This window comes from Acanthaster planci, linkage group LG09 (assembly GCF_054643075.1).
Source record: "Acanthaster planci isolate LZ-2023a linkage group LG09, COTS_SCS, whole genome shotgun sequence".
Classification (NCBI taxonomy): domain Eukaryota; kingdom Metazoa; phylum Echinodermata; class Asteroidea; order Valvatida; family Acanthasteridae; genus Acanthaster; species Acanthaster planci.
In genome coordinates, this window is record NC_141785.1 from 6,983,371 (window position 1) to 7,007,206 (window position 23,836).

General features: G+C 40.2%; 1 protein-coding gene across 4 annotated transcripts in view; it reads left to right on the forward strand.

The window, feature by feature from the left end:
• The first annotated feature begins 814 nt into the window (after nucleotides 1-814).
• The window catches only part of LOC110982290 (uncharacterized), a 73,960-nt gene continuing 50,938 nt past the window's right edge, over nucleotides 815-23,836 (forward strand). For 2 of the 4 annotated variants that reach the window (XM_087141422.1, XM_087141423.1), the window contains exons 1-3: nucleotides 815-1,178; nucleotides 15,896-16,139; nucleotides 17,777-17,847. In XM_087141422.1, the coding sequence (XP_086997548.1) occupies nucleotides 974-1,178; nucleotides 15,896-16,139; nucleotides 17,777-17,847 (520 nt within the window). In that variant the 5' untranslated portion in view covers nucleotides 815-973. The remainder of the gene's footprint in view (nucleotides 1,179-15,895; nucleotides 16,140-17,776; nucleotides 17,848-23,836) is intronic. The other 2 variants (XM_087141424.1, XM_087141425.1) reach the window with 1 other exon arrangement.

A 23,836-nucleotide genomic window follows, 5' to 3' on the forward strand; every position in this document is an offset into this window, starting at 1 on the left:
ATTTTGAAAATGCATCCCTCTGCAAAACGGCTAAATAGTGCCTCTTTCGGACCTGATTGTATCCCAATTGCTCAGAATTCTGGTATCCAGGCCAGATGTTCAGTGCCATATTTCTTCAATTCCCAATTCCATGGTTCTCAGGAATCTCTAATGAAGAATATGTTGAGTGTGTAACTTTTATTAATGAGCTCGGCGGACATATTTCTGGTCTACTTACGTGGGTGCACCCGGTGCAGCCTTACCCTTTCCTCCAGCTACCAAACAGAAATGCGGCTCGTATTTGGTAGAAGATGCCTTTTCAGACCCTGATGTTAATTTTTTTGTGGACGGATTGAAGTTTAAAAAATGACTATGACCGTTTCTTTCTGTTGTGTACAATCTAACTGGCAGCATTTTTCTGCTAAGTGAATTAAGTTATTGGAACCTCATCTAGAAGAAACGGTACCTTATTTTTATGAGTAGAAATATAAAAATAAGTTTCTGTCCGAAATTGTTTGCCAAACTGGCCTATGGGGTAAAGGAGTTTTTGTGCCCCCTTTTGCGAGCAAGATGATGTAGTCCGACGCACCGTGAAGGTATGCAGTGGCAGTTTTTTTTCTTTATTTCTGAGGTCAGTCCGCAACCTTGGTGAGTACGAACAAGGTCGTTCTTTGTGTGAGTCCAACAAAACGAAATTCAGTGTTTATGGGGCTTTGCTTTTTGGAACTTGCATTTGCTAGCTTTGTACCCCGCCCAGTCGGGCATGACTCAGTGTAACGCTGGAAAGACCTCAACCCTGAGTTATGCAGTGAGCGCAATTTACCACGCTTTATAAGTCTGTGTACACGAAGAGGACGTACCCATTGTGACGTCTTGTCTCCGTCAATACCCACTACCATTCATATGCAGAAATCGAGCAACTGGTTGATGTGAGGCTGAGCGCGACGGTCCAAAATAACCTGCTGACTTGCTCTTATGACTTTCACTTATCATCATGGCGTCGCGAGGAGGGAAATATTTACTGATTTTAACGGTGATCGCCGCGGTGCTTAGCGGCGTGGATTCCAGGCCCGATGGGGCTCCTGTTGCGGCCTGTACTAGTCTTACTCCGAGTCATGGTGCCTCTCTCGCCAACGGACCCAGCCCATACTCGCTCCAGCTCAGCCAGTCGACCTACACACCGGGAAGAATGGTGTCTGGTAAGCCATGGGGAATAATATATGTGATGGCACCTCAAGGTACCTGGCACGCCACAAAAACTTCGGGTGTGACAAAATACAAAGTAAAACAGAATCGCGTACACCTCAACCGTGTATGAATGCTGAATCCAACATGATTTCTGCATAAATTGGAAGTTTGGATGGAAAATTAAAAAATTAGAGCTTTATCGTGGTTTTCAGAAGTTTTTTTTTGTCTCTCTCTTTTCTACTAAACCATAACCCATCTTCGTGCCTTAATTCAAGGGGAAAAATCGTTGCCATTTTCGAGTTTCGTAAACAAATTTTAAAGAGGTTAAATGTTGACAAAGGGGATTTCTTTTGCAAAGAAAACGGTTTCCATACCCAGTAAGAACAGGGAAACCCTGTAAACTAGCCTTGCGAACTTTATGACACTCGACGTCGTGATGGTCGGACATATGGAATTAGTTCTTTAATCACTTGAAATAGTTATAACCTTTTGGTTACAAGATAGCTTGATGGCTGCCAGTAGGCTTATTATGAACAAATAATTTGGCTTTCCATTCAAGTTGGTGGCTTCGTTAAATCCATTTGTTTCAGTAATATATTTGACCTTAAACTAAAATTTGTCTCACAAGCAACATTCAGTGACACACCCGGGCGGGGGGGGGCTGAGGCCGCGGGGGTTGAGCCCCTAGAGGTATTTTTTTGTCTTTTAGAAAAACTGAAGATACAGTTTACAACAACATCACCTAAAATTCTAGTCCTCTGTGGTGCGAGGGGTGAGTGGACATGGGGTGTTGACCGTCGTGTGCTATTTTGGGGGTAGATTCCTTACCAAGCCCCCCCCCCACGACAAATATTGGCTGCGCCACTGGCTCTGAGATGAAACTTACATCTTTTTCATCAGGTTTCTTACGTTTCTGGAATGCAAATTAAAATGAACTTTATTCCTGGGGAGTGATTAAAAGTAGTGAACACCCTTGTTTTTTTGTGTCATAATTTTACAAGATTGGCTGGTTACAGTGTATAATATTCACTGCAGGTTACATTCCACTGACTTGTTTCGTGTTTAAGTCAATCTGTTTCATACATTGTTAACTGTTGACCAGGATGGTATCAGACTATTTTAGAATTATGTTGGTTCCAAGCCTCTCTTTAATTTTTTTCATAAATATGAACTTATTCATAGGGGGCAGTCAGGTATAGCCATAACAGTCCTAAATCCTCCGATTTCAGTATGATTTTTACATACACACTAGGGGTGAGGGTTAAGTTGACAGAAAATTTCATTTTATTCGCTCAGCGATGTTTTCAAGTTCCAAACTGAAGAGTTAACATCGCTTTCAATTTCAAAATGGCCGACTTAAGAAGAAGGTCCATTGAAATGTATGCATTCTTCGTTTTCATAATGCCGATAGTCGTAAATGTGTCTCAGAGGTGATTAAATGGCAAATACACTTTCCGAGCCGAGAACAGAAAAAATTTAAATCAAAAACATCAATAGTGAACAAATATTCACCACTCTTCAACCTCATTTTAACAATAATGTGAAGATTGCACTTTGTGTAAAGCTCAAAAGCGTAACATGTTCAATCGCGTAAAATGTCCCTGATTGTATACTTCTAAACCACAAAAATATTGATTACGTCACCGATGGATGAATGTTCTTAACAAAGTGAATATGTACATGTATTGATCGTTCATTTTAATCCGGTCTGTCAATTGGCACGATCTAAATGACTTAGAACCATAATATAAACTGTATTCAACTTGCGTTATCGACCATTCCAAATTGGCTTCAATTTGGCACACGCAAAATCCTAAACTTCTATGACATCAAGCATTTCTTCTTTCAAGAAAAAATTACAGCTGCGTGGATGAGGTATATGTATCTTTACTTTGTATGCAACACGAAAAGGCTGCTTTAGTTTGAACAAGATATCAAAAATAACGGGAGATTTCTGATGTCAGACGATTTGTTTAGTCTGAAGAGTATTGAAAACCCTTTTATTCTGGAAGTTGGCTCCAGTCGGAGCCTGTTCGTTATAATTGTCTGCAGAGCTGTAATGACTCGAGTCAATGATTAGAATCGAGTCCGACTCAACTCGATTCAACTCGACTCGAGTCCCTCGTGCGAAGACCCGGCTTCAGTGAAAGTTAATAAGGTTCGAGTCCCACTAAATAAAGGCGAACCTCTACAGTGCCGGTTTATAATGTTCATGCATACCGCATTACTATCATCAAGAATAAGCTGTCCTGTGACCACGTAAACCCAAAGATAAATTAAAAAGTAAAGGCTTTCTCTCGTGTTATTATTCACCGTTACACGGTGTTCAAATATTGGTGACTCGAGCTAAATAGGACTACACTGTACTTGTATTTGACTTGACTCGACTCAACTCAACTTTTTCTTGCCTAATGAATTGACTCGACTCGAGTCACTACGTTATAATGACGCTACTCAACTCCAGTCTCAAGAATTAGTGACTCGTCACAAATCTGTCAATAAATTGTAGCCCAACACTTGTGGAATGTATAGTATTGAAATTTCTATCCCAATTTAGTACATCTGTAACATTTCAGGGAAAAGCATGTTCTTTCAAAATATATGAAAACAAGTTGAAGAAACTCAAATTCGTTTAGAGTATCTAAATATCTCGTTCTCGTTAATATTGACCTTAATTTTTATACTCCCGTTTGAATATATACGTAAGCTTATTATGAAATGTTTCTCCCGCCGCTCATGTAAGATGCGACGATGCTGAACACATTGCGATCAAGCCGTGTCTCTGCGAAACAATACCAGAAGCCTTGACAAAAGTGGGAAGCGTCGTCGTTGGTGATCCATCGCTGAGTCAGTCAGCCACACACAAAAATGATAACGACGTGTGTTCGGGAACTGTTGTGGACGTACAGGGTGCGGATGTCATAACAACATTCGGTGTTGTTGGTGTGATTAGGCAACGACATTGGAAAACCGCTGCCTGCTGGCCAAACGTGCATGTCTTGTCATACAAGAAGTCTGTCCTTGAAAGTAATGAAGAATGGTGAAATGTTCCTATTGTGTTGGACTGAAATGGTTCGCAATCCTCTGTTAGAATCATACGGTATCCATTACTAGGAAAACTCAGTCTCGTTTCCCATGTAAGAATATACTGGTATACTAGATATATGTTTTTACGTTCATCTTTGATTGTTACCTGAGAGAATGTTGTTGTTTCAATTAACTTATTGCGATTAATTACACGGGGTTGTAACCGCAAAGGCAAAACGGCCCCAGAGCCCATCTCTGGCTGTTTGGCTTTCTTGTCAGAAAAAATTCACCTGTTGACGTCTGTGAACTGATTAATCACAGACTATTAGGCTATTAAGCAAGCAAATGAAAGCTATGATGTAAAAGTTAATAAAAATAAAAGCATCAGTCTGCACTGATAAATGACTTAAAATTTGAGATTAAACTAGCCGTATAAAGTTTTCTGTTTTAATTAAAAACTGAGTGTGGGGGCTTCCAACTAGTTTGGTGCCATTTCTCACAATAATTACGTCTTCCCCGTGAGTAAGTGAAGGTAGAGATTCATTTCGGACGGATCATTTTTGAATCGACTACCCTCATCGAAGAAAAACCGTGCCGGACATGTTTTGCACGCCTTAAAGCGAATCCCCCCTCCCCCAAAGTATAACAATAATATTTTGTAACACCACAGAGCAGTCTTAAACGGTGTACAATAGCTCAGTATTGACTCTTGGGGCCACTGCAAACTCTCGGTGGACCATGGTGACGTTATCTCTCTGACAATCCACACGACAGCTGGCTATCGTCTTCACGTCTGCGCTTTCTCTTGGTCAGGCATGGGTGGATATCTGGTTCTTTCCACATTGATTGGAAATTTGAATATCAAAACGCTTAATTCATGGTCGCCGTGCCGCACGTCAATAACAGGAAATGATGAGAAGAGTTTATGGCGACTTTCTGTGCCAACTTCACCAAGTCTTCATGTAATTCGGCGTCTGTCTTATCCAGTTTGAAACTGAAATCGAATGACCACGTTGATCGTAATTCAACAATCCAAAAAGCACTATTCAATTCCACTATCTGGGCATTCCCTCGTCTGTAAGCTTCGTTCGCGGAAAATCTCGCATTTATCATTCAATATCGTAGGGACAAGAACAGAAGGGTTGTTTGGGCATTCATTTTCATTGTTGGGCAAAATTTCTCTGAACATCTCTTTAATGTACAGATCATTACAGTGACAAAGAAAATTGCATGACCCTTCCCAAGAGATAAATAGTGAAAACAAAAACTGTTTCAGCAGCCCTTGTTCATTTCACTGTATCCTTCTGGTTGTCTCAAGATTTTGTTTAAACAAAGCCCCAAAGAACGCGCATTAACTTTGATAATGTGAATCATCATGCGTCAAAAGCCTATAGGCCAAAAAGTAAGTCAAGAATGCTTCACATGAAGCGTTAGATTCACCTTAACAAAACAGAACGCACCAAAACAAAAACGGACGTTCGGTACAAAATATTCGTTGCCTTAAAGATTTGAATGCCCATCAATTGAAAAAAGAACTGTTTGATCGGATGTGTTAAAAATTATGCAAAGTTGAATGGCCGACAGTGAAATGAAGAGAAAAAAAATTGCGGGGAAAACCTATAAATATCCATGTGCGATCGGCGATCCCTTCGCTGGTTCGCACCGTCCACTGTGCGGGTTTTGGTGTCTGTAAACCAACAACGGATCACTGGTCGTGATTTAGATCCGTGTGAAACAAACACGGCCCAAGTATTTGGGGGCGTACATTTGTGACTGTGACCGGAAACATATATTTCTGCTTTGAACCATGTTAGTCATGCGTTTTTGTGACTTAGGCCTATACCATATGGTTATACCTGTGCGACATCATTGGTCCAAACGAGGACCGAAGCGTGGAGTTGGTTCATTGCTGATACAAAATAACAGGAAGGCAACAGTTTTTGTCCTCTCCAAAACAACTGAATCATAAATGCTCCCTCAATTTGTTGTTGCATGCAGCGAACCAAAACGGATATCTTTGTCTGGAATGTGAAAAGACAGAGTAGTAGCAGGGAGAAGGTTTGCCGAGTACTGGGTAAAAATGACGTTTGTCGGCAATGTCGTCTGCTGCCTTGTAGGTTAGTCCATGGAGGTGGAATCACCTCCATGGTTAGCCCCACATGTATGTATGAAGGCGACTGAAAAGACATTTCAGAAGAGAGCCATCCACAGCTCTACGTGTGGGGCTACCTTGTAGGCCTACACACTGTGTCTTTCTAGGATGTGTGGTTCTGTGTGTGTGGGTTTTTTTTCGGACCACCTTAAACATGCTTCTGGTTTTTGCTTTGACTTTCTGAACATGACTGTGTTTCTGGTTGAGGGTTACAAAAACAAGTCCCAGAAAACAGGTTAAGGGCCTGTTGTTTTCTTTCTGAGTTCGAAATATGTGAGCGGAACATTTGCTGGTAAAATAGGTCCATAATTTCCTGAGATAGGGATCACGATTTATATGAAGTCAAATTCCTCGCTACAAGACCCTTCTCTGGCGAGTGGACTGGATGGTTGCAACAAGAAGCCATAAAATTCGAAGCTACCAGCAGGACTGCTAGTTTCTGTTTCTGGAAATCTTGGACAAAAGGGGACCCTTTAAATTGCTGTAGTTTGCAATCGAGTGTAGGCATCAATTTTCAAAATGGCGATGGGCTTCACAACTGTTTTAGTAGAGATGATTATCTGTACATCATAGAAATATCTTCAAAAGTCGTCTGTTCCACCAACTGGAAATTGAAAGGAAAAGAAAGATGAGGAAATGAGCTTGAATTGGACATGTGTCTTCCACACCTGCGAAACGGGGGAGTATTTTCTCTTGAATTTTTGAAGTGGGGGTATATCGTCGCCGTTGTCTGTGGCAGCTCGTTAAGAGGTCAGCAACTGATGCTGCTGCAGCTAGTTACCGGTAACTCGCTATAAATGGTCTATAAAATGAGCAGAGATAGATCCTCGAATTTGGGCCTTTGGAAAATCAACACATCTTAAACGTAATGTAATTACACACCGGATGCACTGTGGACCTATCCACCAATTTACGCCCATGCACATTGCTTTTAAACACATTGTTGAATATTTTAGTTCACGTGGGTTGCTTGACAGCGGCATTCTGTAATAATGGACCTAGACTTTCAAGGACGAAATATGAAAATACTTAACCAAAATACAGCCCCCTTGGCAAGGATAAGCTGGTTGAAGTAGGCCGTGTACAACGACAAAAGGTCCCTTCATTGCGCAACAACCAACAATGAACCGAATTTTGTAAGTCTAGAATTTCAAAGGACATCACATTGCCATTGGCCCAAAGAAAACATTAACAAAGGGATATAGTGTTGTTATTAAGACTCAGTGTTCCCACGCAATTTCAGTGTTTCAATCGCAATTTACAACAGTGTACAAGTATATAAGTGAGTCATGCGATTCCAAAATGTCGACAGCAAAAATTAGAGGGAAAAACATCACGTTCCAAAACCTGGGAAATCGGCGCAATTCGAGAGGAAAGCTCGTGTACTATTGGCGCGGTAACGGACAGCAGTAATGCCGATCGATATTTTACGTTTTCATGGGAATGGAAACCCATCCTGTATTTGTGTTAAGGATATTCCACAACAATGATGTAGGAGCCAGACGGTGATGCCATACCAACGAGAACGCTTATTAATTTTGCCCGAACGCGCAGTCTCGTCGCGGTATCTCAGAAAAATCGCTCTGGTTTCGCAGCAGTTTGCGAGCCCGACCGCGTGACCGAACCGCGCAGTTGTCCGCTCTGAATGCCAACAGCCTAATAAAAGAAACATGCATAAAAAGCTGAAAAAGTTGCACAAAATAGGCGAATTTTAGGATGTTGGTCCTTCATCGGGACAAATTTAAAGAAGCCGAAAATTCGGCAATGTGTATGCTCTTGCGTCAACATAACTCAAATTGTCTAATGAAACCCTGCACTTTATGGAAAAAGTGAGTCGAAGTGACAAGTGCCAAGCTGACCGTGAGCGTTTTCTAGTTAACAATCGCTTTATTTTTCTTGCCACTGCTTGCAGGGGATTCCTTTGTACTGAGTCCGTATTGAAATACCTTTTTTCTCTCTGTGTGCAATTGCCATACTATGTCTCACATTTTTGGCATATTCCGTCAGATTGCGACACGATAAAAGCAGTTCTCAACTACACCCGGCCATTTTTCTTCAGTTTAGTGAGTTCAGCGGAAGGGTTTATTTAGGCCTAGTGGTTGTTTTCTCGTTTAAGTTTTAATGAGCATTTTTGATTGAGTGTTATGATGAATCGAGTTTGGGTTTAAGTTTCAGGGGCGGGGGGATCCGGAGGTTTGAGAAAGGTGGGAGGCGCAATGGCGCAATTACAAATTTGTAACGAAGTCTGTATACTGGGTCCCAATGTCGTCCAGGAAACTGGATATCGAAATTCAACGGCGGTTCTTACTTAACTGGCATGTTTATAGTGCAGTTGGGAATTTGGCGTAGGGGCCTATAGACGAATTCTTAGCACATTAATTTCATCGTTAAATATATTTCAGGCTGCACGAAGGTATGCATAATCGCCTTGACATTACATTTGATTGTTTGCATTCACTTTGAGCCGAGTATCATGCAGCTGAATGTCTTTTTTTGTGAGTTTTAGTACATCTTCCTCTGAAATCACTTATCGTCAACAAGAGTCGGCAACGGCGACCATGCAGGGCTTCGCGTCGGTTGCGCCCCCTGACTCTTGGAGTTAGGTGATGCTGGTTCTGCATGGTTATGGTTTGCCATCCCAATACAGATATTGTTTCTCTTATATTGTGATCACTCACACAAGCCACCGAACCTATCCATGCGACTTACAAGGGGTGTAAATCTTAGAACAAAATACTTTCTCGGTAAGGATTTTTGAGGTTTAGAGGAGAACTTATCTATTTTTCTTCCTTTTTTTACATTGCAGAATTTTACTTCTTGAATCTTTTTGGCAATATTTTTCAAGAAGAAATATAGAAGTTTAAACTTTGCCTTTTTCCACATCAGGCTACGTTATATATGTTTTGAATCCCCATTAAAATAAACATAAAGTAAAATAAAAAAATAAAAAGCAGGCGTGGTAAAAACTACAAAAAGAAAGAAAATGTTTGACGGGGATGAAAATTTACATATTACTCTACATGTATTACTTGATTTTACTGATGCGTCTTGCTTTTGGCGAGCAGTTGGATAGTAAACATACCGCCATACAAATCGCAACTTTCATTTTCACAGACTCGAAGGATAAGGGACTATTTGCTTTCAACCACTGTTTTGTCAACAGCTCGGCCACCACACCAGAGCGCATAGCTGAAGACCGCGACATTCAACAAGCTACAGTGAAAAACAAAAATGGGGCTAACGTTTCTGCGGCCATAATTAACCAACACGATCGATGTGGTCCCGGACAATGGCATCTTCCTTAATTGGGCCGTACCATTTTCTTTCTTTTTTTTCATACCCGTTTGATTTCTGGGTGTGTCGTCTAAACATAGAAATGAGAACGAAAGATCGAGGAAGGCTTCCTGCAGACGCGCTGTCTGCGGTGCGCGGAGACGGTATGCTTTTAACAGGAGCAATAGCGCCACATAGGCCTATCAATTTTCACATCATGATGACTGTTATTATCTACGTCTGCAGGGCGTTCTTGGAACTGCTTTCAGCGTATTTTTGTTTTTCATGGATTTCACAAGTATAAGGCCAACATTTTTAGTACCGGTAGTTGCATTACGAATCTACTGAGTCCTACTGCAGTTTCAGGAAATTAAAAAACATTATGGTGATTATTAGTGTTTTGATAAATAGAATGGACTAAATTCACTTTTTCTCCTTCGGACCTAAAGTTTATAATTACAAGGGAAATGGGACTTTAGGGTTTATTTGTCTTCCAACTCCGCAAAATTTCTTGCTATATTCGTAATTCAATGAATAAAATATTCCTGGCCTAAACTAAGTCCTACTAAAAAAGAATTCTTTCCACTCTGTCTCCTTGAAAACTGGAACACCTTCGAAATCATGGAATCCCGAATGACGTAATCTGCTAGCCTGTTCAGTATGCTTTAAAAACCTGTCGCTTGTTACTCATAAATGGGGGGGGGCTAGTTACACTTGAGTTTAACCGTCCAATTATTGGAAAATGTGAATTCCCCTTACAAAGTACTTGCGTAAATGCTTGAGAAGGGAAGGAACGATTAATTCAGGTCTGGAAAAAAAGAATTATTTTTGTTTCAGACAAGTTTCCACTGCCTTGTGTAACGTCCTTATCGCGTCGATTGAAAATAACGTCAATGTTAAAGCCGGTGGCCATAGTGTAAATTGACAACCAAAATTATAAGCCATTTCAGTTGCAAAGTGGTCGTGATCAGGCGATGCGTGCACTTTATATTGATTTCCGACCAACAAGGTGTCCTCGTTTTCCAGATGCACGCGCGCGTGAAGCTTAATATTGAGTGTGTGGGTGCGTCTTTTGGGACAGGTCTATTTCAGGAGCTACATCCATTAGGATCAGTTTCTGTTTGTTTTACCGAGGACTGTATCCACCCAAGCCTCAATATCCATGAGCAGCATGCAGGCAACGAGATTTTGGGGCCGCGCATGTGTTGCCTAAGTTATAGGTAGGCCCCCTAGTACAATTGTTTTTTTTTATCGTAGATTCACAAGATTGGCTGATTATGGTGTATAATATTCACTGACTCGTTTCATGTTTGAGTCAGCTACTTTGTGAAAAATCGAGAAAAACAGCGCGGCATTTTGAACGATTAAATCGAAGATTTTGTCATTTATCTTGTTGGTGGCGAGCGAACAATATCCGCGGGGTCAGGGTGGGAAACATGCATGACAGGTTCCTTTCCCTTACAGGAGCAGTTTTCAACGGCCAGGAGTAATCAGTGAAATAACTTGGAGTAGTGCGCCTCCTAGACAATGAAGGATTGCTGATTCACGAATAAAAAACTTCACCTATAGGAACTCAGTCAACTTGTACACTGAAACGCATAAGCCATAATGATAATGCAAGCGCGCGCGCGATCGTGCCGAATGACCACACTTTCACGTCAGTTTACATGTTAATGAATGTCTAAAATCTTCCTTCTTATTTGATCAACTAATCACTATATATATACGCAAAGAAGAAAATTGTGTCTCGAATCACGGGAGGTTTAATGTATGGAAATCGTACATTTTCTTGACGAAAATCTTTTTGCCAGCCGGGCAGTCGGAAATAGCCATCATGTTTGGACCATTATTTTGTAGGGGTGATTGTGAATTCGCAAAGTTTTTGCGTTAAGGAAATCCTTTCCTGAAATAAAACTGATCTTCACATTGATCCAGTTTATTTCCTACTTTACATCTTACACTCATTTTCCTGTAATTTCAGTTTACAATGCTTGGTGAATTTCTGTCGGTATATTTTTTAGCTGCTTTGAGGTTTACCCGTTCATTAATGGAGACTCACACATCTGCAAAAGCCACACATACCACAAGAAAAGTAGCACCTGTAGGCCTATAAAGAATGCCACCGTCTTAAAAAAAGAACCCATGTAAATTTCAGTTTTCTCGAAAACAGCATTCTGGGCGGAAATATTTTGCAGACTAATTGCGACTGTTATGTACTTTCTTTCAAGTAAGATATTTCAGGATTACAAAGTAGTCCGATGTGGGGGATTTTACCAACGGTGAAGCTGTTGAAGGAAAGGAGGAAGGAAATGTGTTCCTTCCTCCAAGTTGAAATTCACCTCCGAGTCAAGAGTCCAAGCACCAGTACCGTGACGTGAAGAACGTCGCACGAGGAGAAGTTTGATAAATTCAGTAATGAGTAAAGAAATCCCAAGAGCTCCTTATTAATCCAGCTACCCAAAGGTCCCTTTTACAGTACTTCTCGTTTCCACTATGTTCACGTTATGGTATATCTGCATGTTCACGTTATGGTATATCTGCATGTTCACGTTATGGTATATCTGCATGTTCACGTTATGGTATATCTGCATGTTCACGTTATGGTATATCTGCATGTTATGGGTCCTCTAGAGCCACAAAATTGGATTTGTGCCAAGCCTTTTATGTGCTTGATCTGACATAGGTTGTAGGTGAAGGCCAATTACTTGGCCACGAAATGGGATAAAGGTTTCAGCTATTTTTTGTTCAACCAAATGTACTCAGTGACCACAAGAAATCAGACATATTTAGCAGTATTTTTCTCCATGGTTTCTTACACTTTCCTATCAAAAAACCTTCCTGATGCACAGAGGCAAATCATGTTGAACCATGACTCCATCTTTTTGGTTGTGTATAATGTCTGTCTTGGTGACTTGGAATGTGTTTCTCAGATTCATGTCTTTTCAGCATTTCTGCAATGACTGACCTACTAATGAGATGATATATGTTTGATTGAAAAAGTGGAAGCAGGATGCAACATTCTTTCCCTCATAACATCAGGAAGTTTGTGTAACTTGAATTTGAATTTTCCCATGTCATGATCATGGCTCTCATATCCCACTGACCATTAATTTTGCTCTGACTGATGAAAAGAAAACCTTTTGACCCTGTGCAGAATTTGCTACCGAGAAAAAAAAATTGAGAAATTAAGATATCAAGAATCTCAGGGGACAAGCAAGTAATTTTTTCAAGTACCCTCTTTTCCCCCAAAAAGACCTACCCTCCCTTATAAGAAACATAGTCTACAGATATCCTTTTTTTAATTGCGAACTTCCCAATATTATGATCATTAGAACTGAAGTGAACACAAATTTCCCAATGTCTTGAGAATTTGGGTTGAAGTGAATCTATTGCAATTTCCAGATATCATGAACATTTGGGGCTAGAGAAATACTCATGCTGATTATCACAAATGACATTCTGTTGGTGCTTCACTGTTCCTGGATACACAGGACATGGACTTACAGGTATACAGTGTAGAATAGCGTACATGTACATGTATGTTGCCTATTGTCTAAGGCTTAGTCAGTCTGAATAATGGAGTATTTGACCTACCTTAAGTTTGATTGAATTATTCAAATATTTGGTTTTGTGATGTGAGTTACAGGACAGAGGGACGGCTACATGTATATCAGAACTGAGTATGGTCAGGGAATCCCCCTGGGCTAGGGTACATGTAAGCTTTTCAGGACAGTTCCAGGCCGGGGGGTCTGTCTCCTAGAGAAAAGGAGAAAGCTATAAGAGTCCATGCAGTTGATGTTATATAGTCCTAATTGCTTATTATTCTGATATTCTAATTAACACAAGGACGGATCCAAATTTTTTTTGGGGGGGGACAATTTGTTTCTTTGGGGGCCAGAAATTCGAAATTTTTTCATGTTCTGTTCAGTAATTTTTTTAGCCTTTGTCTAGGGGTGAAGCTGCATTTAGGGGCTTTTTTACACACTTTAATGGAGAGGAATACAAAAAGACCAAAAATGTGCCTTTCTTTCCTTGTTCTCCCCCCCCCCAAAAAAAAAATTGGCTCCTCTTTTGGAAGGGGATATGGCCCTCATGGCTCCCTGGATCTGCCCTTTCAGTGAAACTACACACCACAAAATGTAGCTGTGTAGCTATGTGACATGTCAGTCTGTGTTTGTGCATATGCAACAGGTAAAGACCTACATGTAGACATACCCGCTGGCCCTGACTCAAGATTTTGATGTAATATATGTAACTTCACCTTCGCAGGCCTAGATGTATACCCTTTGTGCCTAAATCCCGTCCATTGTATGCCTTATAGATTATCTTTTGCATTCCTGTTTGTTCATTCTAGGATACAGTATACGCTGCCCATTATTGAACAGTGAGGAGTCTGTGGTGTCAATGCAGTATGCATAGAAAGGGAACGTTAAGCATCTCCTCAACGCCCATTTTCATTGGCCATACTCAAAAACTGATTTTACAAAATCATGTTGTAGAGCACTTGAAGACAGGGAATTTAGAAAAATTGCCAAAGTGTTGCCCGAGCTTTAGTTTTTACATACTTCCTTATCGTGAGTGTTAGTTCTTGTCAAAAATGAAGTCTACATGTAGCAGTGCTCCCTGACAGAATGAGATGACAATGATTAGTTGTGAGTCTTGTTTAGTACCAAACAGAGAGTGTACGTCAACTTGACATAAGGCCAATTTGTCCAGTGCTTTATGGCACTTAACTTGCCACAAAGTCCATTGGTTCATCTGGCAGGGCTTTTGTTTCAGCTTTATTTATTGCATTTTGTTGTAATCAGCCAGGTTCTGAGCAATGGCATAAGTCTAGGCCGGCCAGGCTAGTACGTCTAATGGGAGCACCAAAAGACAGTGAGCTGCAGCAGAGCATGGATTTCAAATGGGGGGGGGGCACCAGGGGGCACAGACATTCGCTGGGGGAGGGGCATGTGTCTCCCTTCAACCATAGTTACGCCAACGGTTCTGAGTAGTTTTACCATTGTTGCATTCAGCATGGTTTTCATTTGAGCTGTTTTATTCAGCAGAGCTCTCATTTCGGTTTTGTTGCATTTTGTTGTGCTCAGCATGGAGCAGGGCCATCATTTCAACTGTGTTGGATTCTGTTGCACTCAGCAAGATTATCATTTCAAATGTTTTGCATACTGTTGCCTTAATTTAGAAGGGTTCCCTTGTGTGAGAACCCAATGGGGATTAGAGTTTCAGTTGTACATGGGCCACTATAGCAGCGGTGGATCTCATATATTTCAAAGGGCAGTGATGGATTTTTGAGCAGTGGAAATATTGATGTCAACACATTTAAACAGTCTGAAAGTAATAAGCAGTTGATTGGCTGCCTGTATTGTATGTACATGTATTCTATGAAAGGAAATGGATGAATTCCCCCATTTATGTTCAAAGAACAAGTTTTGATAGATGTGCATAATGGAGCCACCCCTGCCAGGCGCAACTTGTTGTAATCTTAGCACTTCTGTGAAAGAACATGTAGTGTGAGCCAGTCCCTTCTATATCAGTCATGCTAATGTCCTTGGTAACCGAATTCATTATAACTGAACCGTCCTTGCCGAGTGGGTCTGCAAATTTGCCTCACAAGTTTGCAAATGTACTTTTGATGCAGGAATCGCTGGTCGACATATCCACGGACCGGTGGACCACCAGTGATTTTGGTGTCAGCTTTGCAGCATATGCCAGTACAAGCCCAGTAATCTACTGCAGTGTTGCTTATAACACAGTCATGTGTGAAATTTAGTTAGCATAAACTTGTGTGAGCTTAAAATTCTTGGAGATAAAAATGAATGTGCTGACATGTGTGTTACACATAATTTTTGAGACATGGCATGTCCAACACTGTGCCACAACAGTTGATTCATTCATTCATTTGAGTTACTGTTGCCGTCTTGTAATGTTTGTGTTCCGGTCCAGTAAACTCTTTGAGGTACTGCTCCTACAGTCGTATTGTTTTTGTCACGACATTTGATACTTGACTGGAATGAACCTGCTTGTGGATGTTATACAATTGTACTGTGTAAGGGCTGAAGACTTCATCAAGGGGATGCCATTAGCGTGCCATATGCATACCTCCTTAAGCTTGAATGCATGCGCACATTTTTAATTACATGCAGGTCATAAATAACACCGTATTTGGTGAACGGGCAGTACTTGGTGAGTGTAGTGCTGCTGCAGTAATAATGACGGCTTCTACTTCTGACGCCTAACCATTCAAGTTCTTGTTTTATTGTGTGCTCTTTTCAGTTACGGTTGTTGCTAGCCAGCAGTATCGGGGCATCATACTTCAGGCTCGTCAGACTGATGGTTTGTCTACTGCTCCCCAGGGCAGTTGGCTCAATCTTGAAGATGCTCAACTGCTGGACTACAAGAGGATTAGATGTAGTAGCACCCATGACACTATCACGCACACGAACCGAAATGACAAATCGGTGTCTCAGACCTTCACATGGTTGACGCCTATCACGGACGTCGGGAGTGTCAGATTTGTGTGAGTATTCAGGAAGACCACATGCTGAATTGAAACGCTACCAACACATTGTGTGGGTCGTATATATGTGTCAATCAGGAATTTGCCTCCACATCGAGGCACAAACTGGGAAAAGAAGAAATTGCCTCAAGCCAATGGGTGCATTTCTTACTATTTATGTTTGATGTTGTTATGGGGAAGTACTGCAAAGATCTTTGTTTCTGTGATATGATGCCAGTTTCCAACTCTTTGCCATTTCAAAGCAAAACAAAACAAAAGGAAAAATTACAAACCAGAAGTTTGAAGTGCTTCAGTTGCTTTCGATTGTGATTGCTGAAATCATGAGGTTCCTTCTTCTTCTGGAACCTTCCTAAATCTTCCCAAATCCTCCACTGCATAGGAAAACCCATGGTACATTCTTTTCACCTGTACTGTAATTTTTAAGGGACATCACGCCTCACATCATCAAGTAACACATTGTGGGCAGGGTTCGTTCTTCCTATGAGCTGGTTTATACTCAGTACAATAGCGAGTATGTACGGACACGATTTTGTGACGTTTTGTGATGATCGTGTGACGTTGCTAAGTCAAACAAGTTATGTCAACTCGAGAAAATCTCATTGCAAGTGTTATGTGACATCAAATGTTTCACTTTCACGTGAAGAGAGCTCTGGAACACTGGTTTGCACTGTCTGTGAGGCAGGTTTTGGTGTCCGTAAACCAAACACAGCTTCAGAAGTAGGAAGAAACCCAAATATTTGCTGTACTTACAGTTACAGCCTCGCTTCAGAAATGTTTTTAGTTTCGATACATCAACACATGAATTTGAATCAAGTATTTGGAACATGTCCATCAGAGCATTTAGTAATGGTAATTTATAATTTGTCCCATTGTTTCATTTTTTATTTCCACATTTATTGAGCTTTTAGACAGTATTTATGACAAGGATCTTCTCACTTTTGATTTTAGATGGCCGGCTTGTAAATAATGTAAATTGTGTCCAACTCAACAGAATCCAATGCAGTCACTCTTTGCACTGGCACATTTTAAGCAGAAGCCAAAGTTTTGCAGCCGTTTATTTTTTTTATACTAGCCAAATACAATTTGCTGTCACCAGTTGCTCAGGATTATGGCCAAAGTTGGTAAATACATGTATTAAACAATAGGTGGCGCGTACTAGTGGCTCAACAGCTGTGTTGTGTTGAGTTTTCTGGCCCTGCGATGCATGCACCATGAGTGAAAATGCACCTTTATTCAGCCTGTAGGGTTGAAATGAAGACCATAATGTGACAAAAGGTACTCACAATGCGTAAGTTAAACCTACCATTACCCGTATTTGCACATTATGTTGACGCACATACATGTACACACCTCGGCATCAGGACTGTGAAGGCTACACTTTGTATTGCAATAAATAACTAGGTTTTGTTGAATTCAAGTTTATTGGGCCAGATTTTCCAGCATTTCCCATGTGAAAAATTTGGACCACTGACTTCAAAGTGTTTGTGCATCTGATTTTTTTCTCTTTTTTGGGGCCCATAAAATGTTGCAGCGATTCCTTAGCAGAGGAATTTTGTAACTTTTTCTCTTGATATTTTTTTTCCACTTTGAGTGCTGCAAATAGCCTTCATGCTTTGATTATTTTCTTCCATTTTCAGAATGTCAGTTGTGCAAACCTACAACACATACTGGGTGAACGTGGAGTCGAATGTGATAACATATTTTGCAGGTGAGCCGTTAAATTGTCCCATCGTCTTTTTACGACCCATTTTTTCTTCCCCTTGATTGAGTCAGTTAAAATGGTAACATTGTCAGATGATAATGGTAATGATGCCAGTGTAAGTGTGGTAGTGATTCAGGCATGAGTATCTTCAGCAACAAAATATTCCATTTTTTTTCTCAGTAAGCTACATTTGTAGAAGCAGAGTTCGCAGAAACCATTTGTAAAAGCTGTCCATTGTGATAATGGTGTGAAGTTTTGTTGTCCGTTGAAGTACTCAGCTCATATGATTGTTTCCGAGTTGTTTGAGCCAATCGGTTGAAAGTGCATAAAAATAGCAGTGTCCATTTGTTTAATGCAGCAGCATATCCAGTTGTTGGTATTAGGGGTAGGGGGAAAATTCAAAAGTGAATGCAGCTTTGGGCTCATTCAACATTATGTTGGGGAGCAAAATATCCAAAAGCCTTATCAATATTTGATAAATTAATATACTGATTACTTTCTTTCCTACTAATCTATGTTGTATTCTTTGTAAAAAATCTGTCTGGGAAGCAACCTCCCCCCCCTCCCTTGCTGAAAACGCCACTGAAGTCAAGCTAATATGGCATGCTATGCATTTTAATGCGGACAGAAAATGAATAATTCTAGGAGCTATTCCGTAGGATGACTTCATTCATCAGCCTACAATGGTGAATTGACAGTGATTTATGTGTTGTGTCTACCAGGGGACCATTCTGAATAGCACTGTTGTGCTGATTTTCCACACAAAGCAATTTACTGTATCAGAGAAACAAAATTGGTGGGATTTGTAGCTTTGCTGGGAAAAAGCAAGGCTTTGTATTTTGTGTGAGCTAGCAAAACTAGTTTGCAAGTACACGCCCACGTCTTCATGACTCCGTCAGGTGTTTAAGTTTTTGACGCCCCACAATGGGCATGTACATGCAGCTGTGGTCATCCGATTTGCACTACAACCTTCTATTACTGTTGAAGTTATGGCTTTGGTCCAAACAAACAAGGCAACCACACCCCTTCATAGCTTCCCATGTAACAAGTAAGGCCTAGCTTTTATGTAGATAATCCAAGACCTACGCAGGGTGGCAAAGTCTGGTGTTATATTCATGAAGAGTCAAGCACTCAAATAGCAATCCATTGGAGTTACATGAGTATTATACCTCTTGATCCAAGTTCTTACACTTTAATTTAGGCTCAGTGTGGCAGTGAGCAGTGGCTTGAATCGCTAACTCGGACCCGTGTCAGACTTGAGTCACAGTTATTTTGACAGGAGACTTGACAGGGGAGAAAATTACTTCCAACTCTGATGTAAACAAAGTTCTGATTTCATCATACTTATATTTGGTCACAAGAAATGTGAGCATATAATGAGGGAAAGTAAACTTAAGCTGACAGGTCAGACTCATTTTGCAAACATACATGTAGGTCACATCAGCAATATGGGATGTCTGAGAAATGTGCAAATGTAACGTAACGGCTTGAAAAATGACTTGCACTTTCATTTTGACTCGGGAAATGTTGCCTTACTTACACTCTTGAAAAAGAATTACTTGCTACGCAACTTCGCATGTGAAAAAATCTATTCTAATTTGACTTGCAAAAAAATGACCCTGAAGATGGGTTACATTTTTTCAAGTTTGTGTAACAAATAAAAAAATAAGTAAGATGTTCATGTCTCTCACTAGTGATGTGAAAAATGTACAATGGAGCTTGAAACCCACATACCCGACCAATGATGTCAGGAGCCGGTTTCCAATATACATGTAGGAAACGGATACCCGTGTAATAAATGAATTGTATTTTTAGTTACTTTAAAAGCAAAGAAAAAGAAAAGTTTTGATTATTTGTGGGGAAATGTTAAAACAAGAACCTACGCGACCTGGAAATTAACCCTAACAGTCCCAAATCCTCTAAATTCAATATGATTTTACATACACCCTAGGGGGTTAGGGTTAATGCAAACAATTCAGGTTTATAGTGTTGATGTTGTTGATGACAGACAGAACTATCAATATGAAATTAATCACATTTGCTTCTTTTTTGAAACCATAAGGTCAGGTTTCCTTTGCTGGTACCCAGGTATTTGCATTTTACATATGTAGTTTGATGCAGTAACTGTTTCCCACACTTCCTGTGAATGCGCATGGCTTTTTTTTTTAAATGCCACCTTGTAAACTATTTGTGTCACAGTTTTCTCTCCACCCTAGATATGCAAAGAACATTTTAGTTAAACCTCTTCAATTTGATACCCAGTTCATCAAAGCTCAAAGTAATCAGAGGTTCCTCGGTCAAATTATTCATCTCTGATCTGCTTTTTTAAAATCATTCTTTTGGTAGCCGTGAATTACTCATGTAACCCATTGCTTTCCCTTGGTTGCTATATGCGTCAGCCTCTTGGGTTTAGAAAAAAGATAATAACCAGTGCCCACATCAAAGTGTCAGTCAGAATGTTGACGGTTGTCCCACATACTGCTATTAAACCTGCACGAATGTACGTGCAGTTCTGTATACATTCCAAGATGGCAGTGTGTTTTACATGTTGGGGGCCCAATATGATTGAGCCATGAAAAGAAATCAGTCAACTTTAGCCCGCTCTGTCGCATGTCCTTATTACATGTACATGTACCAGTGTTCACATTTCAGTTTAACCCAAAGGACCAATCCATCATGGTAACTGTGGAAGTGGTGTTGCTTTGGCAGCATTATTTGTAGTCCCTTGCACTTCACCCATTTATGCCATTGGTCTATTCAGCTGCTTCTTTTTTATGAGGATTTGTGAGATCAAGGTTGCTAACATGAATACCCATTTAAATATGCAGTTAACATGGGAACCTTTTGAAAATACATGTAGAGTTACTGGCAGTGCAACAATGTGTAGCCTAAATTCGAGAAATGTGGACATTCTTGTATTGATTGGATTATTTTTGTTCTGGATTTGTTAATGCAATGGGAAAACACTTTTTGGGGGATTGAGAATAGCATTTAAAAGGTTGCCCAGCCTCATTTATCACTTGAACTTGAAGATTTTTCTGCAACCTGGTGAAAATTTTTCAAGTAGGCCAAGCAGTATGTGGTTTTCGTGATAGCCATTCAAGGAGTCTTGATAGGGTGGGAACAAGAGATTTGTGAATGTATATGTTAGGCGTGTTAGGTCCTTTTTGACATTGTTGAAAGAATAGTGTCTTAAGATAATTAGAGTTTATACATGTACATTCATCTCCACTGTAAACTGGGTTGAGGGGCCTTCTTCCCATAGAGCATGTCAATTCATTGGAAACAAAACTGGTCAAGGATGTACATGTATTTTGCACCAGCAGGGAGATGTTAATTAGAAAAACTATTTAACCACAACAGTGTTAAATCCTCCAATTTTAGTTATGATTTAACTTTGGGAGTTATTGTTAATTAAAACCCCCACACCACAATTTTAGCCAGAAATGTATTCACAAATCCTTCAAAATCCTTCAAAACTTATCCACAGTGCAGGAAACCTATGGAATATTCTCTGCATTCAACTTTCAAGGTGTATCCATCCCCATGTAAAGTGCTGTATGTAATAGGAAATGTCCGAAATGTTAGGTTAACATTCAAATATATTCACTATATATCAGCAGACATGTTTTGCACGAGCTGTTTGCATTGGTAAACTCATGCTACAGGCTTCTAGGCACAATTTCTAAACTCATATTAAATATTGCTATGCTTTTCATTAGGCCAGCATTATCATTATCCTGCTAATAATGACTAATAAAAATCGTCGGCCATGTTTATTCTAAAATGTGTTTACAGAAAGCCCACTGAGCCACACCAGTAATGTGCTTGATTTGCTTTGGCATATATTATGGGCTGTGAATGGATGGATTCAACAGCAGGACAGGTGTCCAACACCTGCATCCTTGACTCAGGTTGCTAGGCAACTCAGTAATTGTGCTTTAGCAAGGAGACGATGCAAAAGATGCTTAATAAATCTGTCTATTGCAATCAGTTTAGATATTTATGTAAGCTGATCAATGACTGACGGTTCCAGTACGTACTCATGCATAGGTGTGTTTGTCCAGGCAGCAGAACTGTCAGAGACACCTCTGCAAAAGGGGATGGCTTCAGGTATTACATGTAGTTGTGAATTCTTTGTAAGAATGGCATACCACCTGTACTCTCCACTCAGTGTTACACACCATGACTCAGCTGTTGTTTTTCCCCTCCCAACAGGTATCAGTTAGTTGCTTGGAGGAAATTTATGGAAAAATTCAATTAATGTTTAAACATGTTAAATCAAACTAATGCCAGGTAAAAGTTATAATCTGCCCCAAACCTCTTTTCACATAAAGCATACCGGAAGACTTTTTCCTTAGATGTACGTGAAACCAAACATAGTAACAAATTTTTGAAGGGAAAAACAATGTGCCAAAATAACTAGAAAAAATCAATAACTTGACCAAAATGCTGTTTTTTTTACCAAAACATATATAACCGTATTAAGTCTCATTGATTAACATCTCAAATGCACGTGAGAGCAATTCCTAACCTAAATCTGATTTGATGAGCAGAGAATTTATCTGTCTCTAAATGAAAGTCAAGTTACATTTGTACATATAGTGTGAATTAATTTCATACTTATTGTATAACAGTACTAGAATTCTACATGTGCCTTTATGTAAGCCACACCCTGCCTACCTGTGTATATGTACATGTACCTCAGTATGCATTTCACAGCAGACGTTGCAATTGGCTAATGACCGCTTAATTTATGATGTATTCATTCATGATACGTATTTATTACATAGCATACGACCAGGATAGTCCATGAAAGTCTTTTAACTCATTTCCCATGGGTCCTTTAGTAGAAGAAGCCCGTGAAGAATAGTCAGTTTCAGATCGAGGTGGGAGGACAAATTCCAATAAATATGCCGAGGAAAGGCCACGACATCCGGCATGTGCAGGGACTGAGAACCCAATCCGTATAGGAGGATTCAAATGCAGGTCGTAGAGGTGACAGGCATAGAGAGTACCATTGCACCAACCCAACTTCCCTTCAGTGCTTCAGCTTTCCTATTTTTGCCTCCCCCCCTCCCGTGTTCTCCTTGCAGAGTTGCTGTTGTTAAGGTTTACTGAGCTCTTGACAGTGTCTCTTTCTTGGGTGTCTTGTCACATACAAACATAGTGGATGCTTGCTTCAGTACTCCATGCCAAAATGGAGGGGTCTGCAGTGCACCATCCAATGGACCCTACAGCTGCGTGTGCCAAGGGGGATATAGTGGAACCCACTGCCAGATATTTGTTGCTAAGAGCAATTAACTGAGCCTGATTTCATGGCACTGCTTTACCATAAAGTAAATTTTTTTGCAAGCCATTGTGCAAAATTTTGCGTAACAATAAGTGAATTTCACGGTGTAGTTCACTTCATGGCTGCCGTGCTTAGCACAAAAATTGCATGGGCCCGCATATAGAGATTTCCATAGTAATAAAGATAGCAATTTTTTCCCCCCAAGGTTAGCGTGCATGGCTTTTGCTGTACTTACTCCTTACTGTCACCATGAAATATGTGGCACCTCTGTTAGCATAAAATTGTGTGCTTAGCAGTGCCACGAAATTAGGCTGCATACATGGTGCAGTTGGTGTTTCAGACATGCAGCAGTTAAGCTGTTTTGATGAAGACCCCAAAACTGTGATGTTGACATTATATATGCTGCGTACCAGGGTATCTAAAGTTGATGTCTGTACCTTGTTCTGAGGTTTTTTCTCAGCAACCCCCCAGAAAATCTTTGTTTGTGCATTGAAAACTATAATACCTGTGTATTTATATCAAATTTTTTCAAGTTTGAAATTGTCAGAATAATTGCAGGCAGAAAGAAAACTGAATATTGGCAGGCACACACAATCACTAGAAACAAAATATCTTGCCTTGATTTCATGTGTATGTTCAATTTGAGACAGCTTTACACAAGTATAAGGTTCATATGAAGACAATGATTCTCAAGCAGTCCTA